The 16,644-nt window shown below is 43.3% G+C and overlaps 1 protein-coding gene and 1 pseudogene across 1 annotated transcript in view; one reads left to right on the plus strand and one right to left on the minus strand.

The window, feature by feature from the left end:
- Positions 1-16,091, minus strand: part of LOC126417046 (uncharacterized) — a 327,822-nt gene extending 311,731 nt beyond the window's left edge. The window contains exon 1 of the mRNA XM_050084937.1: positions 15,893-16,091. Within this exon, the coding sequence (XP_049940894.1) occupies positions 15,893-16,091 (199 nt within the window). The remainder of the gene's footprint in view (positions 1-15,892) is intronic.
- Positions 310-427, plus strand: LOC126417375 (5S ribosomal RNA; annotated as a pseudogene).
- Positions 16,092-16,644: the final 553 nt, after the last annotated feature.

A 16,644-nucleotide genomic window follows, 5' to 3' on the forward strand; every position in this document is an offset into this window, starting at 1 on the left:
ACTCTATGGGCATTGTTTCTAATCAGCTCTTTCAGTTCTCTATCAAATTCTTCTTGCAGTTTCGTGTCTCCTATCTTATCTTCAAGTACTTCCTCTTATCTCTTCAAAATACTGTCCTTAAGTTTGTTTCCCTTAAATGGGCTCTCTATATATTCCTTCCACCATTCAGCTAACCCTTCTTTGCTTAGTACTGGCTTGCCACATGGTCTGCTTTTCTCGTCAGCCATTCCCGCTTGGTGGATCAATCTTCCTGTCAATCTTATTATTTTTGGCGGCTGCATTCCCTTTTGTCTACCCACAAAATATTACGTCCACTGCCTTGCCGCAGTGGTAACACCGGTTCCCGTCAGATCACCGAAGTTAAGCGCTGTCGGGCTGGGCCAGCACTTGGATGGGTGACCATCCGGTCTGCCGAGCGCTGTTGGCAAGCGGGGTGCACTCAGCCCTTGTGAGGCAAACTGAGAAGCTACTTGATTGAGAAGTAGCGGCTCCGGTCTCCGAAACTGAAATACGTCCGGGGAGAGCGGTGTGCTGACCACATGCCCCTCCAAATCCGCATCCAGTGACGCCTGTGTTCTGAGGGTGACACGGCAGCCAGTCGGTACCTTTGGGCCTTCATGGCCTGTGCGGGAGGAGTTTAGTTTAATTTTTTTATTCTTATTAGTTGACTAATTGCAATTGTGACTCGTTGATATTGTGGTCATACAGCACATCTTTTCTGTGTTTTGTGAAGCCCATTATTTTACATTTCTGTACATTTTAAGCAAGTTTCCTATCTGCGCAGCCCTTTTAAATCTTATCTAGACATTCCTGTATATATTTCTGGAGTCTTTTTTCGGATAGTACTTCATTTTGAATAACTGCATCAACTGCAAAAGGCATGAGATTACTATTAACATTGGCTAGAGCTTCATTAACATACAAAGTGAGCAGCAAGGGTATCAACACTCCTCTCTAAGGCAACTCTGTTGTTACTTCTACTCTTTCCGCTGGCTCTCCAGCCAAGGTAAAAACACTGCATCTCCATTCAAAGGATTCCGCAATCTGCTCGCAAGTGTTGTTTGATTCTCCACACGACCGTCCTTTTGCTAATAAATTACGGCGTGGTGCTGAGCCAAATTCTTTTCAGAGGTGGAGAAATGCTGTACTCACCTGGTTATCCTGTCGTAACTCTCAGGACCTCATGAGATGCTGATGTAAGCGAGTAAGCAGTACAAAAGATGCAATCGTAAATGCTACATTAGGATCATGTGAGGTGCAGTACGACTCCCCAGTCAGTATTCGGAGAATCATCCCACGTGGCAGCAGCCGGCGACACCAGTAATCAAGCTTTGTGGCGCCCACCTGGTTCTATCGACCTCGTTTCCGTTCATATCGATTTCTGTCGGAGATATCAAACACTGTTTGTAGATTCAGAAATCTTGAACGTCTTCCTTTTCCGTCATCTTAGTGTTCACAGTCGACGGAGTATTGATTTGTGGAAAATTTCACGTGACTAACAAGAGACGTATCTTTAATTGCGTTCAGTTTTTTCTGGCATACATACCTAACCGTTCCAACTCCAAGCTCACATCTGTCACTGCGAGGCCCGTAAATTTTTCTCCCTTATGGAAAATAAGGATGAGCACAGAGGTTCCAGCTGGAGTGGGAAATGAAGCCGACTCAGGCGGAAACCGCCAGGCATCGTTGCATTCGCGACCTGCAAGATGAGTCCGATGGATTGGTCCTTTCTGTACTACTTTTGATTGCGATAGAAAAGATGGAGGTAGTCCTCCACGCTGTTATGTCACTTATAGTTGAAGTAAATGGGGTTCTGCTATCGGCTGCTTATTTTTAGATGGAGTCTAGTCATTCTGTGTTAGCCTTCTTTCGTAAACACTGCCTTATTTGCGGTCATGATACAAGGGAAATGTAAATGCTCCCGGTGTCGTTGATATTAATGAAATCTTTTTAGTATTTCAGCATCATATTTATCATCATCAGTTCGTCGACATTCACCGACGGACAAAAGCGTCCTCCTAACTATTCCATTCAATTACAGTCTAAAGCTACAGTCAACTACGTTTTATGTGCATCTTATAGTAAGCCGACTTCTTTTGTGCATAGTGGATTGCTGTTTTGTGACAGGTATTGGACACTGGGTAACTTCTACTGCAGTGTCTCTCTCAACCCAGAACTTCACAAGTGACATACGGAATTCTTAAGCAATATTACTGCCGCATTGTCGCACATTTGACTCAATTTTTCAGAACTTTTACTTACAAGGGACACGCTGATAACATAAAACCTATCGCCAAAACCTTCCGACTGACAAGAGGAATACACGTATTTCAACTTCGCTATCGTCAAGTGCAAAGGCTGTTCTTGTTGTTGTTGTGGTCTTCAGTCCAGAGACTGGTTTGATGGAGCTCTCCATGCTACTCTATCCTGTGCAAGCTTCTTCATCTCCCATTACTTACTGCAACCTACATCCTTCTGAATCTGCTTAGTGTATTCATCTCTTGGTGTCCCTCTACGATTTTTACCCTCCACGCTGCCCTCCAATGCTAAATTTGTGATCCCCTGACGCCTCAGAACGTGTCCTACCAACCGGTCCATTCTTCTTATCAAGTTGTGCCACAGACTCCTCTGCTCCCCAATTCTATTCAATACCTCCTCATTAGTTACGTGATCTACCCATCTAATCTTCAGCATTCTTCTGTAGCACCACATTTCGAAAGCTTCTATTCTCTTCTTGTTCAAACTATTTATCTTCCATGTTTCACTTCCATACATGGCTACACTCCATACAAATACTTTCAGAAACGGCTTCCTGACACTTAAATCTATATTCGATGTTAACAAATTTCTCTTCTTCAGAAACGCTATCCTTGATGATCTTATTAACACCGTAAAAATACGTATGTCCAGAGAAGCTCTATTACGTACTAACATCTGATAGTGTGGTAATGTAGTTAATTCATGGGTGTGAGACGTTTTAAGTCCACTATCATATGCTGCCGTTCTTCGCGAACCGTTTGCTGATGATTCTGCCTTTAGCTATCATAGTAATGACTTGTATCACGCCATTCTCTGTGCCGTTTTCAGTCTCCAGACGGCCCCAATCACTATGGAAAACGGAGGAATCACTTTGATCATTCCATTTATATCTAACATAGGCTGGTATAGCTATTAGTGTAGTAGCTTTATTATCAGTGATAATCGTGTGTAATTTATACATCCATAAGTGGTTTCGACATACTAATTACGTTCAGATAGCCTTGGCAGAATACGACAAGCAACTGCGGTGCCAGCTAGTGGTTATATATGAGAACGGTTAAAAATGAAGATATAGATAATAAAGCTATTTCTATTTAAATGCGTTATAGAAGCCAGATATAGCTTACAAATCATACGCGATATGACTGATAAAAAATTTGAATAATTTAAGTCTAGGGGACTGAAGATACGCCGTCGGTATGACGTCCTTGGACTTGGAAATATGTTACCGATCAAGATGGAGCAGTTGCGAACCTCATTTTGGAAGAGCTGTGCGCTGAGTCCAACTGATTGACCTGTTTAGCAGTTTGACCACATCAGAGATAGCGCCTCGTCAATATCGCTTGAAATACTTTCCGTTCTTCCTTGCATGTTTCATGTCCAGGCATGACCTGCCGAGGAATGTACGTTGATTCTCAATGAAATTTTAGTCAGGACGTTTGTCGTAAAATAAACTTTCCGCAAAGTTAAAATTGTGTGCTAGATGGGGTGTCGAGTTCGGATATTCACCCTCTCAGTACTCAGTGCGGTGAGCTCAGTTAATAGTGTTACCTCGGCGCAACACGAGTCTACATTCGAATCCCGCACCTGCATACAGTTTTAATCAGCCGAGTGTAGATCTTTCTTCTTTTCTTTTCTTAAAAAAAAAAAAAAAAGTCGGCAGCCCTTGAATTTGCCATTTCTTGCATTAGCAGCACCTCGCTGGCAGCCACAATGCAGCATATTCACCTCTGAGCGTGGCTCCTGTGAGCCGCGTGAATTATTTAGGCCCCGGCTGCAGCTGCTTTATGGAGAACCCAGAACGAGGGCCCTGTTATTGTCGGTATTCCTGCCTGCAGATTTTCATTCAGGCTTACAACTTGCTGAAACGCGGTTCTGACACACTCAAGGTAATATTCATAGCCCTGAAGATATACATTGGTTACTGTAAAAAGTATAGCGCAGAATTTTTTATTTTTCTTTCGGTGTGAAACTGCAGTGGAGCTGTCACTTGTGAGAAAGGAAGAGGTAGACAGAAGCGTCAACAAAAGAGTCAAACCCTGCGGCCATACGTATATCACTTGATACTTTTCTTTCCACTTTTGCGTACAATTCTCTCCTCTTTAATATTAAATGGTGTGTTCTATCGTGCTCGTTTTTTTTTTTTTTTTTTTGTTTTTTTTTTGTCACTCGCTGTATCCCGGGCTCTGTAACTGCTGAGCCGGCCGGAGAGGCCGTGCGGTCCTAGGCGCTTCAGTCTGGAACCGTGACCACTACGGTCGCAGGTTCGAATCCTGCCTCGGGCATGGATGTGTGTGATGTCCTTAGGTTAGTTAGATTTAAGTATTTCTACGTTCTAGGGGACTGGTGACCTCAGAAGTTAAGTCGCATAGCGCTCAGAGCCATTTGAACCATTTTTTGTAACTGCTGACAGCGGTACCCAGTTGTTAGTTTTCTATGTTCTCGTAAGATATGACAGTTCTGCGCTGAGAATCATTTCTTGCATTAAAAAAAGTAAGTTAATACTTCGTTACTTTTACAGCTACTAGCGATTCTTTTCATCAAGCAAAATCCTGTCAGAAGGAAATTCACTCGTTTTCCTCCAAAAAGCTCACGGTCACAAAAAATGGTTCAAATGGCTCTGAGCACTATGGGACTTAACATCTGAGGTCATCAGTCCCCTTGAACTTAGAACTACTTAAACGTAACAAATCTAAGGAAATCACACGCATCCATGCCCGAGGCAGAATTCGAACCTGCGCCGTAGCAGCCACGTGGTTCCGGACTGAAGCGCCTAGAACCGCTCGGCAACACCGGCCGGCTCACTGTCACAGATAAATGAGCTATCCGCTAAGACTTCTTGGTTATATTGCATTTAATAAACACAGTCGTGGTCCCATAAAACTTGTTATTTCTTGTGTTTAGGTGTCCGTTTCGATCCACTACCGAGAACATCATCAGATCTATATTCCTTGGAGCAGACCCGTCCGTGCTGGAGTGGACAACAAGAGCAGGATTCCCCAAGACAGTACGGACTGGTCTGCCCCATGGAATGTAGATCTGATGATATTCTCTGTAGTAGATCAAAACTGGTCATCTAAAAATAAAAAGTAACTTATATGCGGCCACGACTGTGTTCACTAAATACATCATAATATTATTACATCGCTGTTTCTTGGAACAATGTTCCAAAACATTCTAGGGAGAGATGTGACAGTGCTCCTACTACTTCCCAATATTTTAATTTTTTTTTTGTCTGTTCATGGGATAAAATGCTTTTTCTGGTCAAAAGTTATGTCCATACGCAGTGAACGCCAGACAAAGTGAGGAGATCTGAGCACGTTCAGGTTAAAAAGATGTGGAGATGTAATTTACGGATCAATATCCGGGGAAATCAGACTCAAAAGGGCAAGGATTGCTGGATATGTAGTTAGGATGAGTATGGACAGAATGACGAAGAGAGTGCGGGAAACAACAGGGAGGACAAGGGGAGAAACAGGAACCAAGTGGGTTGTTGAACTTCGGAAGGACTGGTTGGAAATGGAGTTCAAGGTCGAAGGAAAGGAAAATTGGAGGAGCGAATATGCACTGACCAATATGCCGGAGATCAACGACAGAGAAGAATACAGGAAAAGATTAGAGTGTCACCAGTGGAGCCGACAGGAGAAAAGGACACTGAAGATCTCGGAAGAAGAGTGAGAGAGAAGAAGAGAAAGAATGAAGAGGTTCTGGGAGAAGAAGAGAAAAGTGCAGTCCACGAAGGGGCTACCCATGGTCCTACAGAGGCCGTAAAACAAGAAGAAGAAGACGTAATTTACGAGTCTGAATTGTTCCCGTCTCAATGTACGCTGACCCCTACTATCTTACGATTGCAGTATCAGTGAAGCACAGTTGGAATCAGTCAACTCATATAAATAACTGGCGACAACAATTTGTTGGAGTATGAAATGTAACGATCACATAGTTCAGTCGTAGGCAAAGCAAGTGGCAAACTTTCATTTACTGGTAGGATGCCGGAAAAATAAAATCAGTCAGCAAAGGAGATTGGTTACAAAAGACTTGTATGGCCCAGCCTAGAATACCGCTGATGTGAGACTCGTGCCAAATACTAGTAACAGAAGATTTTCGACGTATCCGAAGAAAGGCAACAGGAAAAGTCACAGGTTCGTCTGACTCACGGGAGAGTACGTCGGAAATGTTGGAGAACCCGAATTCTCAGGTACTTGAAGACAGACGCTAAATTTATCAAAAAGAAAAGGGTGCTTAAAATGTTCAAGAACCGATGTTAAGTCTCCACTGTATCGGTCTTCAAGGAACAACGAAGACAAGATTAGACTAATTACAGCCCTTACAGAAGAATTTAAGCAGGCTTTTTTCCACGCACTCCAAATGCGCACAGAATGGAAAAATGATCTGGAATGGGAAGAATCCTTGCCATGCACGTTCCCATAGGCATCTGTAACGGGGCTGGAGTGAGTAGGGGGTAGTGGGAGAGGGGGCAGAGGGGAGAGGAGAGGGAGAACTTGCTCCTCCTGATATCTGTGGCAGACTTTTGTTAGTTTCAAAATTCTCATGTGTTTCTACGTGGAAATAATTTTCCCAGAGTGTGCTCAGCCGCGTGCATGGGTTAAGACAGTCGATTTAGTAAATATTGCATTGTTTGGTTGTCAGGCTGTCTGCGAGAAGCTGTACCGTTTTCTTATGGTGGCAGCGGTCTTGCCGTTGTTTTGCAATATTGCAATATTGTACAGCCTTTAATGAGCTACAGAAAGGGATAATTGCAGCGCCTAGCAGAGCACAAACATGACTGAATTATACTTCCCCGCCACCCGTCCTTAATTCACTGACGTACAGACCCTTAACTTGCACAAATTTTATTCTCAATAGTAAATTTGCATTTGACCAGTGAAGGCTTGCTAACACTTCATTCAAATCCACACGTTAGAGCAATTGTAGCAGAATGTGAGGAACACTGTCATCCTATATTGTGGGTGTATTCACCTACGATTCATCTGCGGGCCTAAATATGGTAAAAATACAAATATCTGCAAACACTTAGAAGAAAAACCGGTGGATTATCAATATCTTAAACTATATGGCTCTTAAACTATTTCGTGTGCAGCCCTGCACGACATCTACATGTACATAGATACTCCGCAAGCCACCGTAGCATGCGTGGTGCAGGGTTCAAAATGGTTCAAATGGCTCTGAGCACTATGCGACTTAACTTCTGTGGTCATCAGTCGCCTAGAACTTAGAACTAATTAAACCTAACTAAACTAAGGACATCACACACATCCATGCCCGAGGCAGGATTCGAACCTGCGACCGTAGCGGTCGCTCGGCTCCAGACTGCAGCGCGCAGAACCGCACGGCCACTCCGGCCGGCGTGGTGCAGGGAACCCTATACCACTACTAGTCATTTCCTATCCTGTTCCACTCGCAAATAGAGCGAGAGAAAAGCGACTATCTATATGCCTCCGTATGGGCCCTAATTTCTCGTATCTTATCTTCGTAGTCCATAGGTGCAATGTATGATGGCCGCTGCAGAACAGTTCGGCAGTTAGCTTCAAATGTCTGTTCTCCAAAATTTTCGAAATAGTGTTTCTCGAAAAGAACGTCGCCATCCCTCCATGGATTCCCATTTGAGTTCCCGAAGCATTTCCGTAGCACTCACGTGTTATTCGAACGAGCCGGTGACAAAATCTGGCAGCCCGCCTCTGAACTGCTTCGATGTGTTCCTTCAATCCGACCTGGTACGGATCCGAAACAATCGAGCAGTACTCAAGAAAAGGTAGCACCAGCGTCCTATGTGCGGTCTCCTTTACTAGTGAATCACAGTTTCCTAAAATTCTCCCAATAAACAGAAGTCGACCATTCGCCTTTCCTACCACAGTTCTGAAATGCTCGTTCAGTTTCATGCAGCTTTGCAACGCTACGCACAGATATTTAAACGACTCGATTGTCTCAAGCAAGATGCTACTTACACCCTATCCGAACATTACTGGTTTATTCTTCCTACTCATCTGCATTAACTTACATTTTTCCACATTTAGAGACTACCTACCATTCATCACACCGACTGGAAGTTTTGGTTAAGTTATCGAAATGTAGAGCTATGAGTTCCGTAGCCCAATTGCCGTGTCCACATAATCACGTACCCAACCAAGGAGACGAAGGTCGATTTGATTGAGTCCTAGGATGTTGAAAGTTAGTTCTGCTGACAGACCACTGTTTTGGGTTTCACGCACATTCTCCCCAATGCATTATTTCTCACTGGACTTTGATGAACTCACAGCTTGATAGTGAATTAGCTTTATTTTTATTATTGCCCATGGCTATTGGGATACTTTCCAAACCAGTAAAACAATGGGCATATTCTGAAAACTTTGCAGTGAGGTATGTAGTTTCTGTCCAGCTTACGTTTGGTGGTAGGAGCAGAGCGATACCTCTCTCCATTCCCGGGTAAGTAAGGAATATACTTTGACGTTTGGCTCCACGAGCTACGACGCACAGCACTCGATGTTATGACCGCGCCCTACGCTGATCTGAGGCTCGTGTTTCTCTTCCGCATGTGGTACATGGAATCAGTTACAATCACATTTAAGTTACAATTGCATTAAGAGTTATTTTCACTTTAAAACTAGAAACAGTCGCAGATCCAGCGCCAGAGTTAGCTATATACTGTATATTTATTGCTTCTTGGTTGCACCAACAGTTTCATTCACGAAACATTCAGTAACTATTTTCATTCACGTAGTATCGAAGAAATGGCGTGTATTCCAGAGAGCAATCTGTGAGAAATGGGATTTTGCTTCTGATGTAACCAAAGTGTTCTGTGTTCTGGGTGTTTTACGCTCACCTATTTGCTTACGTATTGTATGCTTGCGGATTTGGGCATTCTTGATGTAGGCCGTGTGTATGAGGTAAACGCTATTTTCCATATTTTTGTATTAGTTATTACACGATTACTTATGCCATCTTTGAAACAATGGCGCAGTATTTTTATTTTCCTGGACGACAAAGAACAATGAGTCTGTACAGTTACAACGTTGTGCTGCAGAAACGCTTTGGTTTTCCTGTGTTACTTACAGCAGGAATAGAAACGTTATTTTGAGAAAGTACAGCAACACAGGTCAAAACGCATAATGTTTACTGCAATACAAGTCTGCACTAGCAGCAGCAGAAGACACGGAAAAATTTAACGCTATTCCTGTTGCTGTTAAGTTAAACATATATAGTCGCATTTTCGTCCTCAGTTGAAGCTGTTGAAGCTGAATGAGCAGCTGTACCTGTACACGCCATCCAAGCTCTGTTTGACTCAATGCCCAGGCGTATCAAGGCCGTTGCTGCGGTCAGAGGTGGTTGTTCTGGGTACTGATTTCTCAGGATCTATGCACCCAAATTGCGTGAAAATGTAATCACATGTCAGTTCTAGTATAATATATTTGTCCAAAGGATACCCGTTTATGATCTGCATTTCTTCTTGTTGTAGCAATTGTAATGGCCAGTAGTGTAATTCGACTAGATTCCATTATCCTCGTTTCCGTTTTGCTTTTATTGATGTTCATTTCATATAGCGGTGAAGAATATTATGCAACGGGCCCTGATCACAGGAGAACATGTTCATCTGAGTGAACACTGTAGGAAGTAACGCTCTGTGACAACAATGCAGCAACATACAGGTGGCAGCTGGCACTGAGCGCCAGCACCGCTTCTGTTCCGAGTTCTCTTGTGTGAATTTTCGCTGTCTGTTGTCTTGTACTGGCGCGCTCTTGTTTTAAAGTTAGAGTCAGTGCCCTAGTTGCAAATATTCGTAGGAAAGTTGCTCTGTTCGCATTTGTTCAGTGACACGTGATACGGAACTGAATGACGAAAAGGTGCTAACAAAAGTAACAAGTCTAGTTGTATCTCAGTGCTTCTGCTGTTGAACAACTGACGAGCGCTCAAAACTGAAGTGATACACATTATAAATCGTCTTTCTATAACACCCTCTGAGCGTGGTGGTGGTGGTTAGTGTTTAACGTCCCGTCGACAACGAGGTCATTAGAGACGGAGCGCAAGCTCGGGTTAGGGAAGGATTGGGAAGGAAATCGGCCGTGCCCTTTCAAAGGAACCATCCCGGCATTTGCCTGAAACGATTTAGGGAAATCACGGAAAACCTAAATCAGGATTGAACCGTCGTCCTCCCGAATGCGAGTCCAGTGTGCTAACCACTGCGCCACCTCGCTCGGTCCCTCTGAGCGTAACCTATGTATCAGGGAGGAGAAGATTGCGTTACGTCCAAAGATAGAGTACTGAATGCTGATCCTCCAAACGATTTGTAGGAGCATTTTAACCAGGTTATCAACTGGGCCAGTACGGAATAATCAGGAATCGTACATTCACCGACAAGAAGTAATCTTCTACAAGAGAACTGTGTTAGTGCTGATCTTTGATACCACTGGTTGATAGATCATCTAGAACTTGTTTCACAAGCGTGTGCTTCAAATGGAACCAAAAACGTGGGAAATATCTGAAAGCAGGTGTAGAAGTAAGATGTCAAAATCCACGTGACACAGCAAAATGTGAAACAGTGTGCAGAGCAAACGAGAAAAAATGGAGTACTTCTTTAAAGCCTCCATTGAAAAGAAGCGTGTCTTGATTCCTTGAAGAACAGTTATGCAACAGGTATATCTGAAGGGAAATGGGAACGTTTCTGACCTGACATTAGCTTCCGTACAGATATTGGGAAGAAGAAGAGACGGGATACATATCACGATATGTACTAAATGATATATCTATTACTAACGTGTAGAGACGATCAGATTGGTGTACAGCACGAAGAAATACAAGGTGCTATTGGTATTAAAGTGCTTCATATTCTTAGAGAGAGAATGCTGGTCAAAACAACGAAGAAAACGTCTCGAAACACATGTATGGAAGCAAATTCTTGTTGAGAGGTGGGCCATTTTACCTGTGTCGTATAAGGTCGGCAAACATTTATGTAAGATGCCTTACTATTGACGTCAGTTACTGATTTCTTGTTGCTTGTTTTTGCCTCCGTGCTGAGTCCTCTCACTGTCATTCTGATGTTAGAAATAGCACGTACATCTGAGTCCGTATGCGTCGTTTGGAGGTTGTGGTGGGGTCATGGCAAGATTAGTGATTTTAGTGATTCCCTGGAGTGCTAACAACATTGCGGCTGGTCCCGGCGGAGGTTCGAGTCCTCCCTTGGGCATGGGTGGATGTGTTTGTCCTTAGGATAATTTAGGTTAAGTAGTGTGTAAGCTTAGGGACTGATGACCTTAGCAGTTAATTCCCATAAGATTTCACACACATTTGAACATTTTTGAGCTAACAACATAAACACCGAAACGGAGCCCCGATGTTTCATTCTGGAAATGGCAGAAATATAACGGGTGAGGTTTCTGCACGAATAGGAGCACCCGATTCTCTACACCTGTAACGAGCATGAGTGATGGATTGGTAGAGCATGTCCAGTAGTATTCCCCAGTTCACTTGACCTTAGTCCCCGCGCCTTATGGATATAAGGACATTATAAGTCACTGGTATGCTCCCACACCCATTGACAACAGGCATACGTTACCGGATCGTGTGGCTCATGCATGACCAACTACGAGGCAACTGGATGTGTGTACATGAGTTCTTGTTTAACCGAAGTTGTCGGCTGAAGAATGAGAGAGATAAAAAAAGTAGCCACATTGAGCATTTCTAGTAGTGTCAACAGATAGATGAATGCCACTAGAGTTTCAACAAGGCTTTGTTACCAGACATCTGTTTGTAGGTTATTTTTAGATTTGTAATTTTCATCCTGTAAGAATATGCGACACTCTTTTGAAACTGCGTGTATACAATTTTATAGCACCTGCCAAAACCTTATAACACAGAAATTCTAAACTTCAGTTTGAGTGCCATGGGAATCATTGTGCTCAGCAATTGCGAAAATGTTGTATCGGGGATGGACACACCAAACAACCCCATATGGATTTTATTGCACAGCAACCGGTCGCAAAGAAATTTCTGTTTTATTGCAGAACTAGCTAGATTTCAGCTGTAGTATGGGCATCGCAACTGCTAAAAGAGTAAGAAACATAGGAATCAGACATATGAACGGGATACAGCAGGATGCAGTTTAGCAGTTGTGCAGCTAAAATGTGATATGACAAGACAAACATACCGTTTACTAGCGAGTCATGCAGACCCAGAAAGCTTAACGTACATGTTTTCAAAACGACTTTTACGTGCCTATAGTCCTGTTCACGCTGAGGGTGCTGTTTACATTCCACACAGCAAGCAACAGCCTTCGTCACATACAGAATATCAAGCGCCCCTTATATTAGTTGCCAGTTCGTTATAAATTACAATACACATCAAATCCAAATAAATACGATATATAATTACAAATTTTCTCTTATAAATAATACCAGACTGAAATATTGTAGGAATGATGTGTAGGTAATATTGAGCTGTCAGCTTAATGAAAAGTGCGAACTGAGATTTAAAAAACAGGTCTCACAATATATTCAAAAAAATACCTTATTGAACATATGAGAAACACTACATAAGAGGAAATGACAAGTGCCAGAGCACATAAGAAAAGGCTAGTTTACAACTTTTAAAAAAGTGATAGTATGAAGTTTTCATTTAGAATTTACAAGCTGTCATTTATTAGCATGATAACGTATCTTGAACGGACTTTCTCTCTGTAAGCCAGAGACAAAATTGCCAGTAGCACTGGTTCAGTGAGAGGAACAAACAGCACTGATGCACTCGCTCAATTTCTGCTGGCAGATTTGTTTCCACGCTGATAGTCTTGTCAGCTGTTATTTTATACTAACAGGAGGCCTCGGTTTTTCCATCTGCGGTAGACCGCAGAATTTATAACCTCAGGCATCAATTGTTGACAACGTCAATCAAATGAAGGGATGTATGTTCTCCTCCTGCTGCATCCCTCACCCCTCGAAGGCCACTCACTCCATCCGTGTGTGTGTGGCGTACACACTATTCTCGTACCAGTGCCACAGCAGATCATTCATTTCGAACAGAATTGTTCACTTGTTACTTACTCCAGCCAGCTGATTTAATAATAATGCGGCATTAGAAAGACGTTTACAAATCAGGTGTCGTTTTGTGAAGCATGAGATTCCCATTAACAAGTAATTATATTTTTTTCCACCAAAAATCTTTTGTACAGGGAGCAGTATCTTTTTACGGCTAAAACACGAACAGGCTTAAGCGTTTTCGACGCAGACGCAACAGTTGGCAGATGATAATTAGCAATTAGGACTGGCCGCGTGGTGGAGCGTGCTGCCATTGGCCGGTCTTCCACGCTGTTACAGAATTCAACCGCATCGCAGAAATAAGCATTTTTTTTTCAGCTCTATGGTAGGATCAGAAGTCTATAAAAGTCATAACGAGAGACCATAATAACTGTTTGGTCCTTCTTATTACTTACGGCACATCATATTACCGATAGCCTGCGACGAGAGGATTGTATTCCAGTTCTTCAGCGACAGCAGTAGCTATTATTTACCACACAACGTCAGATGCTGTAGCTACAAGCAGCGTTTGAAAGTTATTTCCTCCCGGTGGCAAAATCCCAGTATTTTGATTATTAAATGACCGTTGCCCTCGTATGGTGCTTTTCAGCCTGAATGCTATAATTAAATACTGTGTTTCAAAGTCGTGAGTTCAACTCGTGTGTCAAGTAAAGACAAGTTTTTTAGCAGAACTGTATGCTGTGTATTATTAGCTGGGATACTATGTTACTGTTGTACAATCTCTAGCAACACCCGTAAATATTCACTCGACACGGATTCTAGTTGACAGAAACTCCAAGTTCATATAGAACTACAAGCCTTTATGATGATGGATAGCTGTATTATTGTGCGCTGTATGTCTTTAATAAGTACTTCACTTTAGGAAAACTTGGGAACCAGACATCAGAATTTTGTATTTTTACTTTCATTCTTGTACGTATGATGTTCACAAGAGCGCATGTACTTTTTACTGGTGGCTGATTGGTTGGTATGACAATAGCACGACATTTGAAGAACCCTAAAACAACGAAATGAATTCTCTCATTCCATAGAGAGGCACACTGCTCTGAAACCTGTATGCAAACAAACAATTCAGTAAAAGCCCAGAAGACACTTAAGGACAGTTCGTTCACGTAATAGCATGCAAATGTCACATTTGGCATTGCGGATGACATATGTATCACGTTATTGTGTTCTTTCTCCATCCACAGAAGATGAATTTTATCCTCACTATGGAAACATGAACTGGCTTTTAGGCCCTATCTATTTTCTGTCAGAACTTTCGGCACGTTTCCTGAAACCTCATGACTTTCTACCATAAAATTTAATTGTTTAGTAACTTTCCTAGTGATAAGTAACTTAGCAATAATATCCACCACAATCCAACACTATTCTAAATAGGAAACTGTGATTAATATCATGTGGATACTCTTCCTCACGAAATGTAAATAATAACCGTATCTAGGGGCCGACGTGTTCCTTACCCAGTCACGTGACTAAGTGTGTGACAGTACCAGTGAAAGAGTCCAGATCTAGAGACAGGGGATGACCAGCACCCACAGTAAGCTCGGGAGAAACCGCGGATGCGCTCACTGTTTACGAATATCGTTGTTGACATTCCCCACAAGTTGAAAAGTGGATGAAATTATAAGGAAGTGAAATTCCCTACGTTCATTCCGCCAGTGCACTACAAAAACACGTCTGAAACAGGCTAAGCCTGGTACAGTCTAAACGATTAGAAGCAAGATAGTCTGGAAGAATGATGTTATGCACTGTTATGGTTTATAAAGTCCAGGCACGACACAATAGCAGAACCACAAGGAACAATAACGTCGAACGTTAAGTCCTCCATATTAGATTGCGAATTGCGATCTGCCACTGTTTATGATGTAAAACACAAACGAAAACAAATACATGTGTCACTAACCTTTATTTTATTTTCCGATGTGTTTCGAGGGCGTACACTCCTCATTCTCATGGTAGACCCTTGCCTCACATTAGTGTTTTTTTTGGGGGGTTGCCACTTGTTTTCATATTATGGTACTAGAGTCATATCATAAACAATGCCAGGGGTACTTACAACTTATTCCACCGGAAAGATCTGAGGGTGGTCTACGACTTTTGCGTGACCTCCAGACTGTTTGTGATTTTGTTTCGTGGTTTTCTACCTTAGATTTACGACGATCCACATCGTAAATTTTATTGGAACATCTATTAAGTATCTATGGTATTGTAAATAATCTATGACTTCGGTGCAATAATACGATAATGAGTGATACGCGGTAACTTATTTGTTGCGAAATGACGGTTAGAGAGACAATTTACTACAGCTGAGAAAAGGAGTAATAATTTAATGCACTGTCCCACCGAAGGTAGTGGATGTAAACGCTCGAAACGTGTCATGAATGAAAATAAAAGTTGTTTTAATGTTTCTGTTCTAACAACATCGAAGCGTAAAAAGAAGACGTAATTTCAGGTTTGCTGACAGAGAATTCGCGGTGCGGCGTGCGTGGCCACGACTGGTGACTTGGATGGAAGCTGTGAGTCTACTACGCAGACGCACTCTCTGGAACAACAACAACAACAACAACACAGTGCGTCGCCGTACTCACGTGCAGAAGGGGGCGCGATAACCGACAGCAACCTCTGGGCGGGCACGTGGCGGTCTGGCAGAGGACGCGGCGATTTCGCACGTGACAGAGGACACACAAACAACGGCGGCAGCGGCAGGTAGAGTGACAGACAGACAGACGAGAGCGAAAGCACAGCACAGGTGGTGTCGCCGGCTCGGAAGACGCGGTGCGACTGCATACAGGGCCGGCCGCTGCGCCGCGCCGCGCCGAAACGTGTCCCCCTCCCCGCCCCTCGCCGTCCCCCCCCCCTTCCACCCACTGACCCACCTACTCCTACTCCTGCTCCTGTTCCTACTCCTACTCCTCCTCCTGCTACAACTCGTGCCACCCCCACCACCGCGCCACCTTTCCCCTCGTGCTTCCCGGTCGGCGCAGAAGTCAAGGAGCAAGGCCGCAGGGCCCGCGCGGCCTACTCGGGCACAGGGGTCGGGCAGAACGGGCCGTGGCCGCCGTCTATCCGTCTATGTAAGACGGCGTGCGGAACTCCACGTCCGGAGCAGTTCCCACACGTATCCATACAGATAGCGTCGGATGAGGGCGCCGTTACGACTTAGGCGTCATTTGGTACCTCGGTAGGCACGTTTATTAGCTTACTTTCCCACTGCCAGAAAAATAGACGTCGTGCAACTTCTCCCCAGAGAGCTATGAAAGGGTGGTTCACGAAGACATACAAATATTTTAAAATGTTATTCTACAAATAAAAAGTAAAGAAAAAAGTTCATACAAACATA

Source organism: Schistocerca serialis, chromosome 8 (assembly GCF_023864345.2).
Source record: "Schistocerca serialis cubense isolate TAMUIC-IGC-003099 chromosome 8, iqSchSeri2.2, whole genome shotgun sequence".
NCBI lineage: Eukaryota > Metazoa > Arthropoda > Insecta > Orthoptera > Acrididae > Schistocerca > Schistocerca serialis.